At 37.4% G+C, this 16731-nt stretch overlaps 1 protein-coding gene across 3 annotated transcripts; it reads left to right on the plus strand.

Moving 5' to 3' along the window:
• The first annotated feature begins 752 nt into the window (after positions 1-752).
• ARL14EP (ARF like GTPase 14 effector protein) lies at positions 753-13239 on the plus strand. 3 transcript variants are annotated; one of them, XM_081341402.1, is made up of 5 exons: positions 799-910; positions 5618-6323; positions 7104-7604; positions 9005-9135; positions 10339-13239. In XM_081341402.1, exons 3-5 carry the CDS (start codon positions 7182-7184, stop codon positions 10565-10567), a joined length of 783 nt encoding a protein of 260 aa, XP_081197528.1. In that variant the 5' UTR covers positions 799-910; positions 5618-6323; positions 7104-7181; the 3' UTR covers positions 10568-13239. The 3 variants fall into 3 exon arrangements, with proteins under 3 accessions (XP_081197527.1, XP_081197528.1, XP_081197529.1); XM_081341403.1 differs by having other exon boundaries at positions 820-910; positions 6230-6323; XM_081341401.1 differs by lacking the exon at positions 5618-6323 and having other exon boundaries at positions 753-910.
• The last annotated feature ends 3492 nt before the right edge of the window (positions 13240-16731 follow it).

Below are 16731 nucleotides of genomic sequence, written 5' to 3' on the forward strand. Positions count from 1 at the left end.
TATTCTACATGGGTCCACCTCCATACCCATAAAGCATGGGGAGGGCATTACAGCAAAAGTAACAGATGCGACTGTAGGGGGGGGGGGAATTACCCAGCCATGAAATAAAAGTGACAAAGAAGAGCGTTAACAAGGGACGTACTGAAATAAATTCACAAATCCTTTTTAGCGGGCGTGAAGGTTCTCTATCAGGGCGAAAGGTTTGCTAATACTGATTTAGCCCAATTTTAACCCTGGCCTCAAATCAATGATCTAAAAGATGCAACTTCCCGCATCAGTTTCTCTTCGTGTGACAGTCACTGGCTACTGATAGCAGTATTCCCAGTATTTGAGAGGCTGCCACAATGAAGCAGCGCCAGAGGGCAGGCCAAGAAACAATGGGTAGAAACTAATCAAAGGGAGAAGCAACCTGGAATTAAGGAGAAACTTCCTAACCATGGGTGCTTCATCACTGGAGGTTTTTAAGAAGAGACAGGTCAGTCACTTGTCTGAAATGGTATAGCAGGGGGTTGGACGAGAAGACCTCCAAGGTCCCTTCCAGTTCTATTCTGATTCTGTTGAACTTCTGCCTGCAACTAAACTGGGGGGAGGGGGAGAGGAGCCAGGGGCTCTGTTTCGTCAACCCGGAACAGAAAGTACGACGATCTTGGGGGGGGGGGAATCCGGCGAGGGAACCAGATGCGGTTCCAACACCGGCTTCGCTCTTCCTGCGGCGTCCTCTGCGAAGCCCTCCGTACCCGGAAGTGCGACGTCGGGCCAATAGACTCGCCGTTCCTGCTTCTGCGCCTCGCAGCCGTCGTCGCCCGACGACGGGGAAGCGGTCGGCTTCATGGCAGCCGTGGGCGAGGCGGGCGAGGCGGGCTTAGTGGCGACAGCGACGGGACTCGGACGGAGAAAAGCCAACGGCAAGGTGAGCGTCCGCGAGCAGGAGCGGGGAGGCCGGGTGGAGCGGAGGGAGTTGCCGCGGTTCTTTCTCCCTCTGCGGAACGTAGTTTAACAAGCTCCCTCCTCCCCCCTCCCTCCCGATTCATTGCACTCGCACTCCCATGATCCCCGTCTCGCTGGATGGTTATGGGAGTCGAAGTCCACGTCGGAAGGCCGCCGGATTGAGAAAGGGTGGCACAAGAGAGGTGGAAAGTCTTTGCCTTTCTTTGGCTCGTTGAAAGGAGGTCGTTTCGTTTCCCGGTTCGGCTCTCACCCTGCGGATTCGTGACTTTTTCTTTTTTTCCTTTTTGCCTTTTTATCTTTTGGAGAAGATAAAGCATTGAAAAACTTTAGTCTTAAAAATCCTAAACATCCATTTGAAGGCATGCATAGAGGAGAGAAAGCGTTTCTCTTACTCTGGTTAAAAGCCCCTGGTTGGAAAGATTTTTTTGGTATTTTGAATTCCACACTTTTTTCAGAGAGTACAAGTAGTCCTCGACTTACAACGGTTTGTTTAGCGATCGTTCAGAGTTACAATGGTATTGAAAAATGTGACTTATGAACGTTTTTCTCAGTTACCACCTTTGCAGCATCTCCATGATCACATGTTCAAAATTCAGATGTTTGGCAACTGGTTCTTAGTTATGACCGTTGCTGTGTACCAAGGTCATATGATCACCGTTTGCAACCTTTTTACAAGCAAAAACATTTGGGAACCTAGATTCACTTAACAGCCGGGTTACTAACCAACTGCAGTGATTCACTTAACGGTGACAAGAAAGATGGTAAAATGGGGCAAAACTCACTTAACAAATGTCTTGCTTAACAACAGAAATTTTGGGTTCAATTGTCATAAGTCAAGGATTAACTGTATAGGAATTTTCTCTCTATTCTGATCTTGACACCACTCATGAGGTAGGCTTGAAAACAAAAATGGATAGTCACCATTGTGAGAGTATATATGTCTTTTTAAAACTTAGATATAAGTCAGTCACTTATGGAAATATTTTATGTCATATAGAACAATTTTATCAAGTTATATCTAAGAAAGTCACTCTAGCCTGATCTGAGGCTACATTTGAGGGAGGTAAGAAATGCTTTTTAGAAACTTTCAACCAGTATTACAGTTGGACTGCCATAGTTAACCAACTGACATTTTCTGTGTGCATTTGAGAGTGAAATGTTTGTAGAAGTATTTGCCTATAAACAAAAATAGTAAAAAATGTTTTAGAATATATTTCAACTTACTACTTTAAATGCCCCATGAGGTATAGACCCATTTAATAATTTCAGATAACAAATCATACATTAGATAAGATCTTGTTCTATGGATAGGCTCAGATTTTTGTCTGATTCTGGATTTATGTTTTTATTTTATGTAATAATAGTATATATTTGAGCTATGGCAATCCAGTGTCTCTTTCGTTAGTTTAAAAAGTAAAGATATTTTCAAATGTAAGTACCTTTAACTCTTAAAAAGTGGGGAAAGGTGGTTGCATTTAAATCTAAGTAAGTAAATTTGCTATAATCTGATTTAATTACCTTTATCATTTGATTTTATGGAATGGAAACAATGTGCCACTTTATATGTTACATTGTTAGATACACTTTAAAATATGTTAAGTGTGAGGTTTGATTGGCTGCATCTCTTTATTCAGTATATGGTTTATATCAATTGATAAATTAGGGAAGTCAAGTCTTTGGTTCTGAGGGCCTTTCCCCCCCCCCCTGCATACTGTATTTTCTTTCTTAAAAAGCTGCTGATGCAGGATCAGGACCAGTTCCCTGATCATGCAAAATAGCAATGACTGTCATTGCAATATTCAAGCAATCAACTACATAATCTGTTAATAACTTTTATAAAATGTGGTTTGTATACCTTTTGACAAATAGTTATATATGCTCTGCCGTAGCCTGCTTTGCTTTGCTCTATATCTTTTACATAGTGCACATGCTGCACAGACTGTTCCCAGATTAAGTCCTCATGTGATTTCTGTCACAAAAACATTTCCTGGATTTGGCCATTCTTCTTTGCTTTCTGTCCCATCCTTAAGCAGTATTTTTTGTTGATATTTCAACTGAATTGCATAGATAAAGAATTTTCTACTACCAGCAAAATATATTTAAAGTGACTATGAGGATATGCAAAGTTCTTTTTATAGAAACTTGTAGTCATCAATTTACAACCGTTTGTACATACAACCAATGATTTAGCGACCGTTCAAAGTTAAAATGACACACACACACAAAAACTAACCTCCAACCGATTCTCACATTTAGAACTGTTGCAGCATCCTCATGGTCACATGATCAAAATTTGGCAACCAGCTTGTATTTAGGACAGTTGCAGCATCCCAGGATCCCGTGATCACCATTTGCAACCTTCTCAGTTGGCAAAATCAACAATGGAAGCCTGATTTGCTGGATGACCTCATGATTCACTTAACAACTGCAGTAATTCACTTAACCATGATAAAAAGGGTCATGAAATTGGGCACGACTTCACAATCACCTTACTTAACAACAAAAATATTGGTCTCAATTGTGATCATAAGTCAAAGACTACTATTTCTGTGTTACATTTTATTATTATTCATGTTTTGTGAGCCACCTAGAGTTTGGGGAATGGGGTAAGCTATTCATTTTAGTAACTAAATAAATTATAACTTGCCTACTCCCCCATTCCCAAATGAAAGGCTGGCATTTTTTGATTTGTAAATAAAATTGTCATTTCAAAAACAGCTAAGTTATACGTATCTTGAATCCAATCTTTAATATTGAAGATTGGAAGAATATTACTATTTGTCCAATTATTTCTTAAAATAATTCTCTTACCAATATTCCAGGACTGGTATATAATTCTCACAAATAATAAGATTCCAAAAATAACATCAACAAAGATTTCTCTTTAAAATTTACTTAAAATGTATTTTAAATGTGTATTAAAATACTATTTTATACAGATATCAGTGACTTACCAGACAAAAAGCATATGAGTCAATGACTATCTGATGTCCATCATTTCAGATACATTCTTGGGTCTATCCAGTAGATTCACAGTAAAATTGTTTGGTGAATCAATGTTGATGTTAAATTCAATTAAACCAAATCTTCCTGTTTACTACAAGTATATTTTATCTTATATATTTGTTCTTCTCTCACTTTTTGTTTTATTGTACTTACCAAATTGTACTTTAACCAGCCCCAACATCTCACTTTTCAACTCATCTTAAACACTGATAGATTTAGTTCAGCTGATGTATTTATATTAACTTTGTACAAGCATTAATTCTAAATACATAATTACAGCACGTAGGATGATATGCTACATGTGCTGAGCCAAGTCTCTATTTTTGCACCATTCTCTATTTTTTCAGAAGCCGAGATAGTAGATTTGGAAATGGAAAACACAATTGCATATTTTTTCCAGCTATCCTAGTTTCAAAGTGATAGAACAAAGCTAGAGTAAGGAGAAGGATAATTTTAAATTATTTGCTACTTGGCCATTTGACAGAATAATTTGAATTCCAGGGTAGCAGATATCTGGAAATAGAACCTATTGTTAGGACTTTTCTCTAGCACAGACATGTCAAACTCGTGATGTCACGTGATGTCGCGAGATGTATCGGGACTATTTTGCCATTGCCGGCAATGGAGTGGGCGTGGCTTCCGGATGACGCATCCGGCCCACGGGCCAGCAGTTTGACACCCCTGCTCTAGCACTTCAAGTCAACATTTATAAAAGTGCTCACTTATGTTAACAAGTTGAATTATTCCTTGTGACTACTTTAGCATCAGGTAAATCAAAGAAATATAACTTGCATTCCTCCAGTTACTGCTGGGCACAGATTTGAGCAGCTTCAGTTCCAGTATAGAACTATAACTTTCAGAAGGATGCTGGGAGTTGTAGTTCAGGAGTGGAGTGCCTCACATTCCTCACTCTTGAGTTACACGGTACTGAAGTGCTAATGAAAATATCCCAACACATGTTGAAGTTATTCTTTCTGTTTTGTTTTCTTTCCATGACTTGGCTCTGCCACTATAATCTTACTTTTTAAATGTAAGCAGTTGTTCCTTGCCTCCTTTCTATGATTACCTGCCATGTTTTTAATGAGCTTATCAAGGCGTATCAGCTATTTATCTTCAATGATTCACTCCTACATAAAATTAGTGCATTATCCTTGACATCTTCTGCTCTTACTAAAATTTGCCCACTCTCATACATCACATAAAATGTTTAATCAGAGCAAAGCAAAACTGGAGCTTTAGATATTGCAACACTTGTTATTGGCAATATTTTATACTGATAATTAAAAACCTTATTCCTGTCATTTTAAGTTGAGTCTGGGAGCTGATATAATTTTATGTATCTCTTTTCCATTACAAATGGGTTTAAATTATTAACAGGACCTTAGATCTCTTGGCTGACATGATTAAACAATACAAGAAATCTGAGAGGCAATCATGTTTGTTTACATAACAACAAACAAAAAATACAAAAAATTGAGCTGTAAAAGTATACCTGTGTTTATAGAACACGGTCAAATATTTGATGACAAGCTGAAATCTATGTCTTTTGGAGTCATAACTAACTTGGAGCAGAATAGAGGATGTAAAGTATAATACTGTGTGAAAAAAGGCAAAGAGTTAAAATATTCCAAGACACGGGTCCTCATATGAATTTTTGTTTCAGATTCTAAAATAAGGTATTCCAAGAAGACAAGACAATTAGGCTAAATATTGAGATTCAGCATAGGATCCCAGTTGCTGCTTACAAGCCTCTACATGCAAATCTGGACTTTTTAAGGACATCTTCATCTAGCCCTTTGTCCTCCTATATGAAATGATGATGTGGAAGATTACGGGGCATCCTATGCAAACCCAGGACACTTTAGTTGGAAGGAAACTCGGATAAAGAAAATTGCATGTGTAGAAGCACTTACATGCATATGTGGATTTTTTTTGGATCTTGACCTCTGCAAGTGTTTGAAAAAAAATACTCATGATTTTGGTGATCCTAAAAAAATAATCCTAATTGCTGTTCTGATAAAATATCAGTCTGGAATGGGCACGCATGCGACTCTTGATTCATCGAGGAAAAAAAGTTGCAAGTTTTTTTTCCCTTTCTGATTTTGTTGCCAACATTTAATCTCTTCATAATATTGCTTGCAGCTTAATAGCTTCTTCGCATTGGCTTTGCTTCTGCCATCGTTCTTGCGACCGCCTGTCTTGCACTGTTTAATTAAAGTGCCATTAGGAAATATTAATTCAGATGTTTTAAGGCTTCTTTCCACTGTTAAGACAGATTACGGAAGTGGCATCATACATTTCTCAAGAAATAATCTGGTGCATGTTTTGCTAGCAGATTCTGCAGTCTGGACAAGATGCATATTCCCAAGGTACAAAAGCGTCATGTTGCAGCTGCTTCGATACACGAATCTTAAATTGTGTGCTAGAAAATAATTAAAGGTGGTCCTTAGGCTACTCTGTCTGAGAGTTCTAACTGAGTTATCTATATAACTTTCAACTTAATCTAATGAGCATAAAACTCTTACAGCTTCCCATCAGATCTGTTGCAGATTTCTTCTGCATAAGTACAACGCTAGTACTGTTTGGAATTTATTAACAGCTTAACAAGCTGGCCTTGGTTTTTTTTTTAGTTTTTTTTTTAGATTCTTAATATCAAAAACCTAATATAAGTATCTATTATTATTTGGGCAACTTTTCCACAATGAATATTCTGAAAAAGATGGTTTGGTTATTGTAAAACAACCTTTCATTTTGGAATAGAAACCTATCTAGATAGCTTAGTTTCCAACTAGGTTAGTCTTTTCAGTTATTAAAACTAATTGTACCAGTCTATGATAATTCTTTTAATCTGTGAAAACCTATACATGAAATGGTAGTATCTGGAATTGATAAAAACTGGTATATAAATGTACTCTAGTTGCAACATGGCACTTTAGTGCCTAAATTTAATGGTAGGCAAATCTAATAATTGCTTGAAAACCAAGAAACAATGACTGGCATTACCTGCAGAAATACCTATTTTATGATTCCACTTCATCCTTAAAAAATATCAAGAGTACAGGACACATTGCTGGGTTGATTTTGTTTTGGCTCTAGTTAAAAATAAACTTATGCATCACAAATTTTACTTCCTTCACTGCTTTCTCCAGGATAATCCTCGTAACAGCTGTTAAAGACGACAAAAGATACAATTTAAATACTGAAATATATTTTACTGTTCAAGTAAAATGGATCCATGTTCAATTGGAAATCAGCTGCAAGCCAGCAGTGATTGTCATAAAGCATACTTTACCTCTCAAACTGGCTTCAAGACTAAGCAAGATTTATCAGCAACTGATCTGTTACTTCTTCAGCTTAGAACTGGGATAACTCTTTCAGAGACTCATACCATCTGCTTCCATCATGCTAAAGTTTACCTTGATAGGTACGAAGACTTGCAAAAGTCATGTTGCGATCCTTTTAATATGCACAAAAAACTCTCAAGGAAAAACTTGCGTGCAATTGACATAGATGATGTATCATTTCTAAGTGCCAAGTTTGGACGTCAATTTATACCAGGCTGGAAGCTTTGCCCCAAATGTACACAGATAATAAGTGGAAATGCAGAGGTTGACTCTGAAGACCGTCAACGAAGGAGACTTGATTCAGACGTATGTATATGGGACCATTTTTTCAACTATCTTAAGTACTGGACTAAAGCTGTAACTTTTGCAGTTATATGATAGTAAATCCCACCCACTGAAAAAAAAACAACAGGTACCTCTAAATATATGTGCCATAGGAGACAGGTTAAAAGTATGAAAAAAAATAGCACCAATTCCCTCCCTTAAAATATTAAGAGTACACTTGGTTCTGTACAGTTCCTGATTGTATGGCTCATTGGATAAGCACTCCATGAAGAAAATGCCATCATGGTTTAAATATCAGAAATGGCGTTTTCATGTAAAATTGCAACTTCTCAGTTGAATCTTTGTATGAATTGTATGTATGATTGAGCTCCAATCCTTTTAAGGGGAAAAGAGACCAAATCCTTATAGGGAGAAAATAAATGTTCAGCTTTTGAAACTCTAATATACATAAGCTTTTCCCTTAACTTTCAACTCAGTTAAACAAATTTCTATTTTATTCAAACCAGGATACAATAGTTAAAAAGCTGTTTTAATAAAGTGGCTTTTCATGAAGATGTTAGCCATACTTTCCTGGTTTGTATGATGATATTATCTTAACTCTTATAATATTTAAAGGCAAATTAGCTTATATGAACACAGACAGGATGATACCACATAATTTGTGTAAGCAATGAGATCTTATCAACACACTGAATACCTTGAGATTTAAAAGAATGTAAGACACCAAAATGGGATGTACTACTTCAGACTGATGGTAGGCCACACTTTTAACAAATCCCCTGTGCAAAATACTCTGCAAATATAAAACAGGGTGGGGAGACGTACAATGAAGAGAGATTCTAACATCTCCCTACTTTGTTAGTGCTTTTCCTGCAAGGTATATTTCACTAAGGGGAATATTCAAAAACTGAATTACCATCTGCAGTCTGAAGCTGCACACTTCTTAGAGTTCTTACATGATTGATAGAGGAAGATTTCTCTTCCAATCAATAAGGAGCATCATGATGGAAGACTTTCATCTTTAAAACTGAACTTGCAATCCAGCTTTGCACAGTCTATGTTTAATGAAGACATGCTACACTTATTTTCTATTTTGGAAATAGGAAATAAAAAGAGAAGTGAAAAAAATTACCCTGTTTTATTAAAGTAACTATTCCTGCTTCTATTAACTTGCATCTCTTTAAGGGTATACTCCTGTCCAACCTATTATCTTTGCTTTCTTTTGACTATTGATATTACTATTACCATTACTTTTATTCATTGAGATATCTCATAAGCAACTTAGAGCGCAGTTGATACCATAAATAAAAAGAGAGAAGTGTATATTTGGCTTCAGCGTTTGTCTCTTAGCAGAAATATAATGTCACTTAATTAGAAATGCTTTGAATTTTTTTAAAATAAAATTGTCTGTATTTATTCAGGGACGAACAGCTAAGGCCTTGAAGTCCTTACAGTTTGCTAATCCAGGACGGAATACTGGATTTGCTCCGGAAGCAAACAAAAGAGAAAAAAGAAGGCTACAAACAAAAAACACATCCGTTAATTCAGACAGGTAGACCCATTTATTGATTGATTGCCTTCGCTTTTTCACTTTGAGGGGAAATTGTCCTGCTTACATATGGATTATAATTTAGAACTGCTTGGATGCATGGGTTTTTTTCCCTATGTTTGTGCATAGGAATAAAATAAGTTGTACTGTCCAGTCATTGTAAAGCAGCTTGAAAATTGCTGGTGGAGATATTATACTTAGTTGCAATTTTAATATTAAACAATCATAATAAATCAATTTTTGTACTCTTTATGCTAAATTCAAAGCAACCTGAATTAGCTATAACCCTATTGCAGTTGCATGTCAATTGTGATAATTGTACTTGGTGTTAACAATTAAAATTGAAGTAAATGTACTAGATATTTTTAGAATAGTGGTGGCCAGATGGAAAGTTCTAAAAGACTTTTTTATGTAGTGTGAGCATTAAAAAAAAGTGAATCATTTGCCACAAGAGTCAGAATTGTAGCATGGACAGACACCCAGTATAGTTCCTTAAATATATAAATGGCCTCTGCACTGAATTAAATTCTTATCCTGCAGAAGTTTCTTGGCAGCCTATACAATTGTCATTTTTAAAATAAAATAAAATAAAATAATTATATGGCCTCCCACCTTATGTCTCTCCCCCCCCCGCCCCCTGTAATGGGGCATTTCAAAAGAGTGTCAGGGTAGGGGCCAATCTTATTTCTGCAAGAATGATGTTCCTTGGGGAGGGAGCTAGCATGGAGAAAGCCTTTCTTCTTGTCCCATTACATGGACCTCCTTAGTAGACCAGACTGGTAATATCCCCTGCCTCTCCACTGCGGTGGGTAAGGTACATGTAATTGGGAAAAGATGGTCCTTCAAACAACTTGGCTCCAGGCCATGTAGAGCTTAATGGTGACACAACCAGCACCTTGAATTAGACCCAGAAGCAAATCAGGAGCCAATGCAGCTCCCGCAAGAGAGGTACCAGTCTAGACTTGCATAAAACCATTCAAGCCAGTGTAGTTTGAACTAACTGAAGCTTCCAGAAACTTTTCAAGGACAGCCCCATGTAGAATGCATTGCAATAGTCGTATTAGTTTATATCTGCTGCTTCTTAGTACGACAAACTAGAGAAATTCACCTATCGGGAATTTTCAACTGAATTGTCAGTTATTTAAAACAGAGTGTCTAGTATTACAAATCATTGTTAACTATTGTTGCTTGTATTTTTCCTTCCAGGCAATTAATAGCAGCAAAGAGCAAGGTATATGACAGCCAAGGCTTTCTGCTTTATAGTGGGATAGACCTGTGTGACTGCCTTGATGAAGACTGCCTTGGGTGTTTCTATGCCTGCTCCAAGTGCGGCTCCCGCAAGTGTGGACCTGAATGCCGTTGTGATCGCAAGTGGCTCTACGAGCAAATTGAGATAGAAGGAGGAGAAATTATTCGTAATAAGCATGTGATATAGCCTGTGCTCCACATTTCATTACTGAGTCACAGGAAGGTTGTTCATGTAATAAAATGTAATCTGTTCATATTTCCAGTTAAGATTCATTGTTGTCCAAACAAGCAATAAGTAATGGGAATTTATATCGTCTGACAGAAGAAAAATTAGAAAGTTGTCTAAGCATTTGTGAATTAATGGACAAACTAATAAGAATTGTATTTGCTAATATTCATTGTGTGCTTTGTGCAGCATATTTTTCCTCCAGATCATTATTGTTGCCCATTGTAGGAAGCCTTTTTAAGTATTTCCTTTTTTCTGGAACACAGTTTCTCCTGCAGACACTTTAAGCACTAGCAGCATAAGCAGTATTAGTTGTAGAAAATGGGCAATTTGAGAAGGATGTTGCACAATAAACAGAAAATACATATGTCAGACTTTCAAGAAGATGGCTTACCTTTATTAAGCAGCAATATGAAAGTGATTCACCTTTTTTTTACAAACAGGCATTGCCATGCGAAGAAGGAATTATATTATGCCTTCAACAGTATTTTACTGCCGGTGGAAAGAAAAGTCACCAAAGTTACAGCCTCAGGCAATATTTTTATTGTGAATATCTTGTCTGGAGACTTTATAACTGAATCCATACCATGGTTCCCCGAAAGTAAGGCCTACCCCAAACATAAGCCCTGGTTTGGAGGCAAGGCACACCTAAAAATCAGGCAGGGTGGGGTGTGCAGCTGCCCCACGCACCATGCACCCACTTACCTTGTAGCCAGGCCTCACCTCACTGGCCCACGTCTTCTGTGGCGTCTTCTGGAGCCAGGCCTGCATTTCTCAGTCAGCCTTTCCGGAAGCCCACTGCAGCCAAGAACCGAGCTATGGATTGAATCCATAGCTCAGTATTCGGCTGCATAGCCCTTCCGGAAAGGCCTGACTGTGAAATGCAGACCAGAATGCATCTGTAGAATGAAGCTGCTCCTTCAGCCACAGAAGAAGTGGACCGGCTGGGCGGAGCTGTCAGTGCCAGAAGTGAGTATAAAAGACATCTCCCAAAAATAAGACCTGGTGCCTCTTTTGGAGGCAAAATAAAAATAAGACCCAATCTTATTTTTGGGGAAACACGGTAAATGGATGGAGAATTGGTGGCTAAAAAATGACACACTAACACCTTAGCTTTAAGAAATACTCAAAAATTTATTTGATGGAATTATACAAGCATAAGTATGATGAGACATTTATAGTCTTTCTACAGTAGCAGTTGATAGGCAATGTGTGTATTCTACTTGGATAATTAGCCATGTGCTCCAGGTAAAATGCATATACGCTTAGTCTGATGCATATGGTGCATGTTATAGAAATGTGAGGTTCGGAATTTTGCAGGAAAAATATCATTTGTACGGTATGCCAAGTATCTTTTTATTTTTAAAATATGAAAGTTGTGATTCCTTTATCTGCAGATATTAATAAAGAATTGATTTTCACCAAAATATCTGTTTATTATTTATTCTGTTACTGTATGTACCCTAATTCAGAAAGAGAAGACGATATAAGTAATCAAGGAATTGTATTATGCTACCATTATATAAATTTTGTTGAATTACTAGAACATGCAATTTCTGCATATAATCATGGTCCAAAAATACTAAAATTTAAAATAAGGATTCCATCAAATATGCAGACAATGGGATTTCCCTTTGTTTGCTTCCTAATTCTCCTAAGTGTGTTTAAATGAATTTCTCAACCCTTTCTTGCAGATGTTATATCTTATCGAGAGAATTCCCCCCCCCCAGGTTAATTAAATATATTGAAAATGTTGAAATCTTGTTTACCACACTGGAGGTTCCTCACAGGCTTGCTCTATAAAAACTCAAATATAGAATGTTCTACATGTAAGCTTCCTGTATAATATATGTTGTTGAGCTCAATTGCTAAGCTTGTAAGCCGCCCTGAGTCTTCGGAGAAGGGTGGGATATAAATGGAATTAAAATTTTTAAAAAAATGTAGACCTAAACTAGGCTCAGTATATGGCTAAACTTTATTGCTTGGATATTTTAGGGTTTGGAAGTAGAAAATTTTTATTGTCTATATATTATTGTTATGTATGGTTGTTATAACTGATCTGATGTCTCTGATGCTTGGATTTTATTCCTTTGGATTCAGATCATTGTGGGGTGGTTGTATTGGGAAGAAATGGGACAAAAAGATAGAAATAAAATTAGCTGGGGTCCAGGTACTGGATTCAGTATTAACTAGTAAAAATGAACTGAACTAATTATCCCTTAAGTATTGCTATTCCTTTAGTACTGAAGAAATTGCTATTTGTTTTTTCTGAACTCAGTGCAGCCCATAAAGAGCTCGCCATCCAGTGTGCACCTCTCATCCTGAAACAAACAACCTCTTGTTCAGTAATAATATCCCAGAGGCCAGAATTAGCGAGTCTCTCTTTTGTGGAGAAAACTGATCCACACTGGTGAGGAGAAGAAATAGGGGACATTTGATGGATTTACACTTTTAATTTAATAAATAAAAGACTATCTTAAGATTGGATCTGGCTAGGAAGTAGAATGTGAAAGCAACTGCTGACTCTGCAGTGTTTGTTTTTTCTTCCCTTTAGGGGCAATGTGCATGTCTTAACCATTGTGTATTATTAAATGTTGTATTTTCCTGACAGGTTAGTAAATGGTTTAAACCCACCATACTCTTCTTGCCATTTATCTTGGGGTGGGGCAGACAGCTAGTTAAACATTGTGCATCTTTTGTAACTACCCTTTCAGTTGAAAGAGCTTTAAATCTTCTAGGCCTAGGGCAGGGGTAGGCAACTTCGGCTCTTTTATGACTCATGGACTTCAACTCCCAGAATTCCTGAGTCAGCATAGCTAAAAGAGCCGAGGTTGCCTACCCCTGGCCTAGGGCATTAAAAAAAATATCTAAACTAAGCCACAGACTAAAGTTGGACCTCTTAATCACATTAGATTTTTTATATTAGTCTCCTGAAGAGAGTTCTGAGCTGTACTACTTACAGTTTTGCCAAATAGTCTTCTGCAATTTGCCTCTTTAAACAAATAGAAATCATGCTACTGAATCTAGGCTAATGTAGGATATTTGGGGGGGGGGGGGGAAACCTCATCAGTTCATCTTGGAACAATAGTTTTGTATCCACCCAGCAAAGTTTGGATGAATTGCAAGTTGTCAATACCTGTTTTGCTTACATTAAACCTTGATAAAATTTTAGGAGATCTTAGACGGTCTGGAACTTTGGTCCCCAATCTGTGGCTTGGCGGCCCGGCTGGAGTGGGAGAGGGGAACATATGCGCACACAGCCCTTGCTCGAGTGGTGGGACAGCACATGTGCTCACACAACCCTTGCATAAGTGGTGGGTCAATGCATGTGCACACAGTCTTGCAAGCAGTGGGCTGGTCCAAGCGGACAAGCTGCATGCATGCATGTGAGGGCATGCTGCTCGCAGAAGTTGAGTTACGTGCGTACTGTCTAGCAGCCACTCATGCGGCCCAATTCAGGATAGGCCACAGCCTGGTAGTGGGCCTTGGCCCAGAGGTTTGGGACCCCTTCTCTAAAATCCCCCATTTGTAGGTGATTTAAATTCAATTCACAATAGAACTCCCTGTAATGCTGAACTCTCCCTAGCTATATTTTTAAGATCATACTGTGCATACTACACAGAGGAAACCTTTTTGTGTTTGATATAAATTGATGCACTACCTATCAAGTAACAGCTGGAAGATAGTTCAAGCTCCCATACAAAATATTTATGTTCAAACTGAAGATTGAATCTGCATCCCGTGTTCTAGTAAAATGTCTGATCTATACAAAGTGGCAATTAAAAATTGTAATCCTAGGTTTGTTTGCTTTGTCCCTTCAAGTACGCCTGGCAGTTTTCTTGTGAAGATTTTTCAGAAGTTTGCCATTGCCTCTTTTTTAGGGCTGAGAGAAGGTGACTGGCCCAAGGTCACCAAGCTACCTTATGCCTAAAACAGGACTATAATTCAGTGTCTTATTTTCTAGCCTGGTGCCTTAACCACTACACCAAATTGGCTTTCAACCCTAGTTATTATAAAGTTTAATTTCCCTCATGATGAAAGATCACCATTTTTCTTTTAAAAGGCCAATTTTTAAATGTATTGAGCAGTGGCAAAATTTTTGTCTATAACTATTGTCTATTAGCCTACAAGAATTGGCTAGTATTCTCCTCATAACTGATTATTTTTTGCTTCTGTATAATACACACACACATACAGACACCAATGAATTTTAAACTATGCTTCAGTGTTTGTCAGTTTAGTCTTTGAAAATAAATTAATAAATAACAAACCTGATACAGTCATTTTTCTAACTATATCATTTGTTTTATTCTAATGAATCCAAATTCAGCTTTAAAATTTCTTGCTGGGTTGATCCAGTGAATACATGTTGGCTGCATCTTTATTACCAAGGTATTAAGCCAAATTGAATATTGAGTAATTTACATCTGTGTAAACTATAACATGGCATTGGAAGTTACTTGATACTACCCCAAATTCAAAGTTTCACTGGGGGGGGGGGAAAGAACACAGCTAATTAAAGTTGCATAAACCTGAGCCTTGGGTATCAAATTAACAGCATAAATATTCATATTAATGAACTAAAATGTAAAATAATTTTAATGTGCTAATTAATTGAGGCTTTCTTATTTCTACCCTTTCCCCACAGTTCTGATACGTGATAAAGGAAAAAGATTCAGGTTATGTGTAAATATAAAATGAGCTATATATTCTCCGATCCCTTTGCCACTGACAAATATAGCTACTACATATTGGTAAATCACGTTTTATAGTTGTGACATTTTTAAAATGAAGAACTTTATTTTTCTTTCCAATATCACAATGACGCTTCTTTTTTCTTTTCTTTTTTGCTTCAATCCCAATCAAATCCTCAAGTGCTGTGTGGTTGGTCTTCTCGGCCTCTTTGGCTTTGCAGACTCATGAAATATAATTACTGCTAACGCTGCACAAAAGCTAGACCTGCTGACCGAGTCAGCTTTTATCTCTGCTTTTCAAATCTATCTTAAAGCCTGACCTTCAGCCTCTCTTAGGCAGAAGTATGGAACCAGAAGAACAAAGACTCCTTATTTTAGTGAAGTTCATGGCTTTTTATCATGTGGATATATTTTTACATGGTAGCTGCCTGGAGGTCATCAATCTCATTTTCTTTATGTCCTTTGCACAATTTGAATCCAGCTTCCTGAGGTGAAAGGTTAAACAGCTTTCAGGAAGAAGTCTGGAAAGGGGAACAATCTAGAGGTAAGAATAGTCCAGGTTGTAGGTAATAACTGGGACTTATTTGCTCATGAGATTGTTGGGGTTTTTGTTTTTTTTAAAAGGTAGGGCTCCCAGGTCTGAATTAGCTAAGAAATTCAAGCAACTATTAGATGGTGGCAAAGAGATAAAGACACTGCAGAGTTTTCCTTATCTTGTATCATCTAGTCGTCATCCTGATAGTTGCATTTCAAAGCACTTGTTTGTGTGAGCTGAAAACACTGAATTTTCTAAATGACTCGTTTTTATTAGACAGTTTTAAAACTTCTCTCTACACTAATTGATCGCGTTGGGAAATGTATGAATTAAAGTTATTCAAAAAGTTCTACTATCATTTCTAGGCCTGCATATAATTAGTTCAAAGGTTAAAAGCTACTATAAATAATACATCTGTTGTATTAGCAATAAAGGATGCAGCCGTTTGTGAAATTGTATGGATGTTAAATTTCCTTTAATTCCTATCATTGTAAAATAATATGTCCAAGGTTACTAGCCTGGAAAGCATCAAAAAGGGGAAAATCTTTCTGAATTGGCCCATTTGATTGCAGTTTATTTTTGACAGCACGTTTTTAATCCCAGCTGATCAATATTGTTCACTGAGTTATGTCATTTCTATCACAAAACAAAAACAACAACACTGAAACTACATTTGCATCCTACTGAGCTTTGGCTATAAAGAAAAGAAACCAGTTCTGGAAGTTCCAAAATCAGGAATGATATCTGGAAGAGCTAAAAAGGGATGTTGCAGAGACCAAGACTAGGGCTTCTAATCTGAGTTTCAAGAATCTAAACCACCACTAGATGCCAGCCAAGAGATGCAGAAATTGGTCATCCAGATGTTGTTGTTTTTTTGCAATTCAGTTTGCAAAGGA

The sequence above is a fragment of the Vipera berus genome (genome assembly GCF_964194415.1).
Source record: "Vipera berus genome assembly, chromosome: 1".
NCBI lineage: Eukaryota > Metazoa > Chordata > Lepidosauria > Squamata > Viperidae > Vipera > Vipera berus.

What these genes read in the sequence shown, in the direction of transcription:
- ARL14EP (XM_081341401.1), top strand. Translation starts at nt 7,182, where the DNA reads ATGGATCCATGTTCAATTGGAAATCAGCTGCAAGCCAGCAGTGATTGT. An exon ending in GAAGGAGACTTGATTCAGAC is followed by an intron (nt 7,605 to 9,004) that starts GTATGTATATGG and finishes GTATTTATTCAG; the next exon opens with GGACGAACAGCTAAGGCCTT. An exon ending in ACATCCGTTAATTCAGACAG is followed by an intron (nt 9,136 to 10,338) that starts GTAGACCCATTT and finishes TTTTCCTTCCAG; the next exon opens with GCAATTAATAGCAGCAAAGA.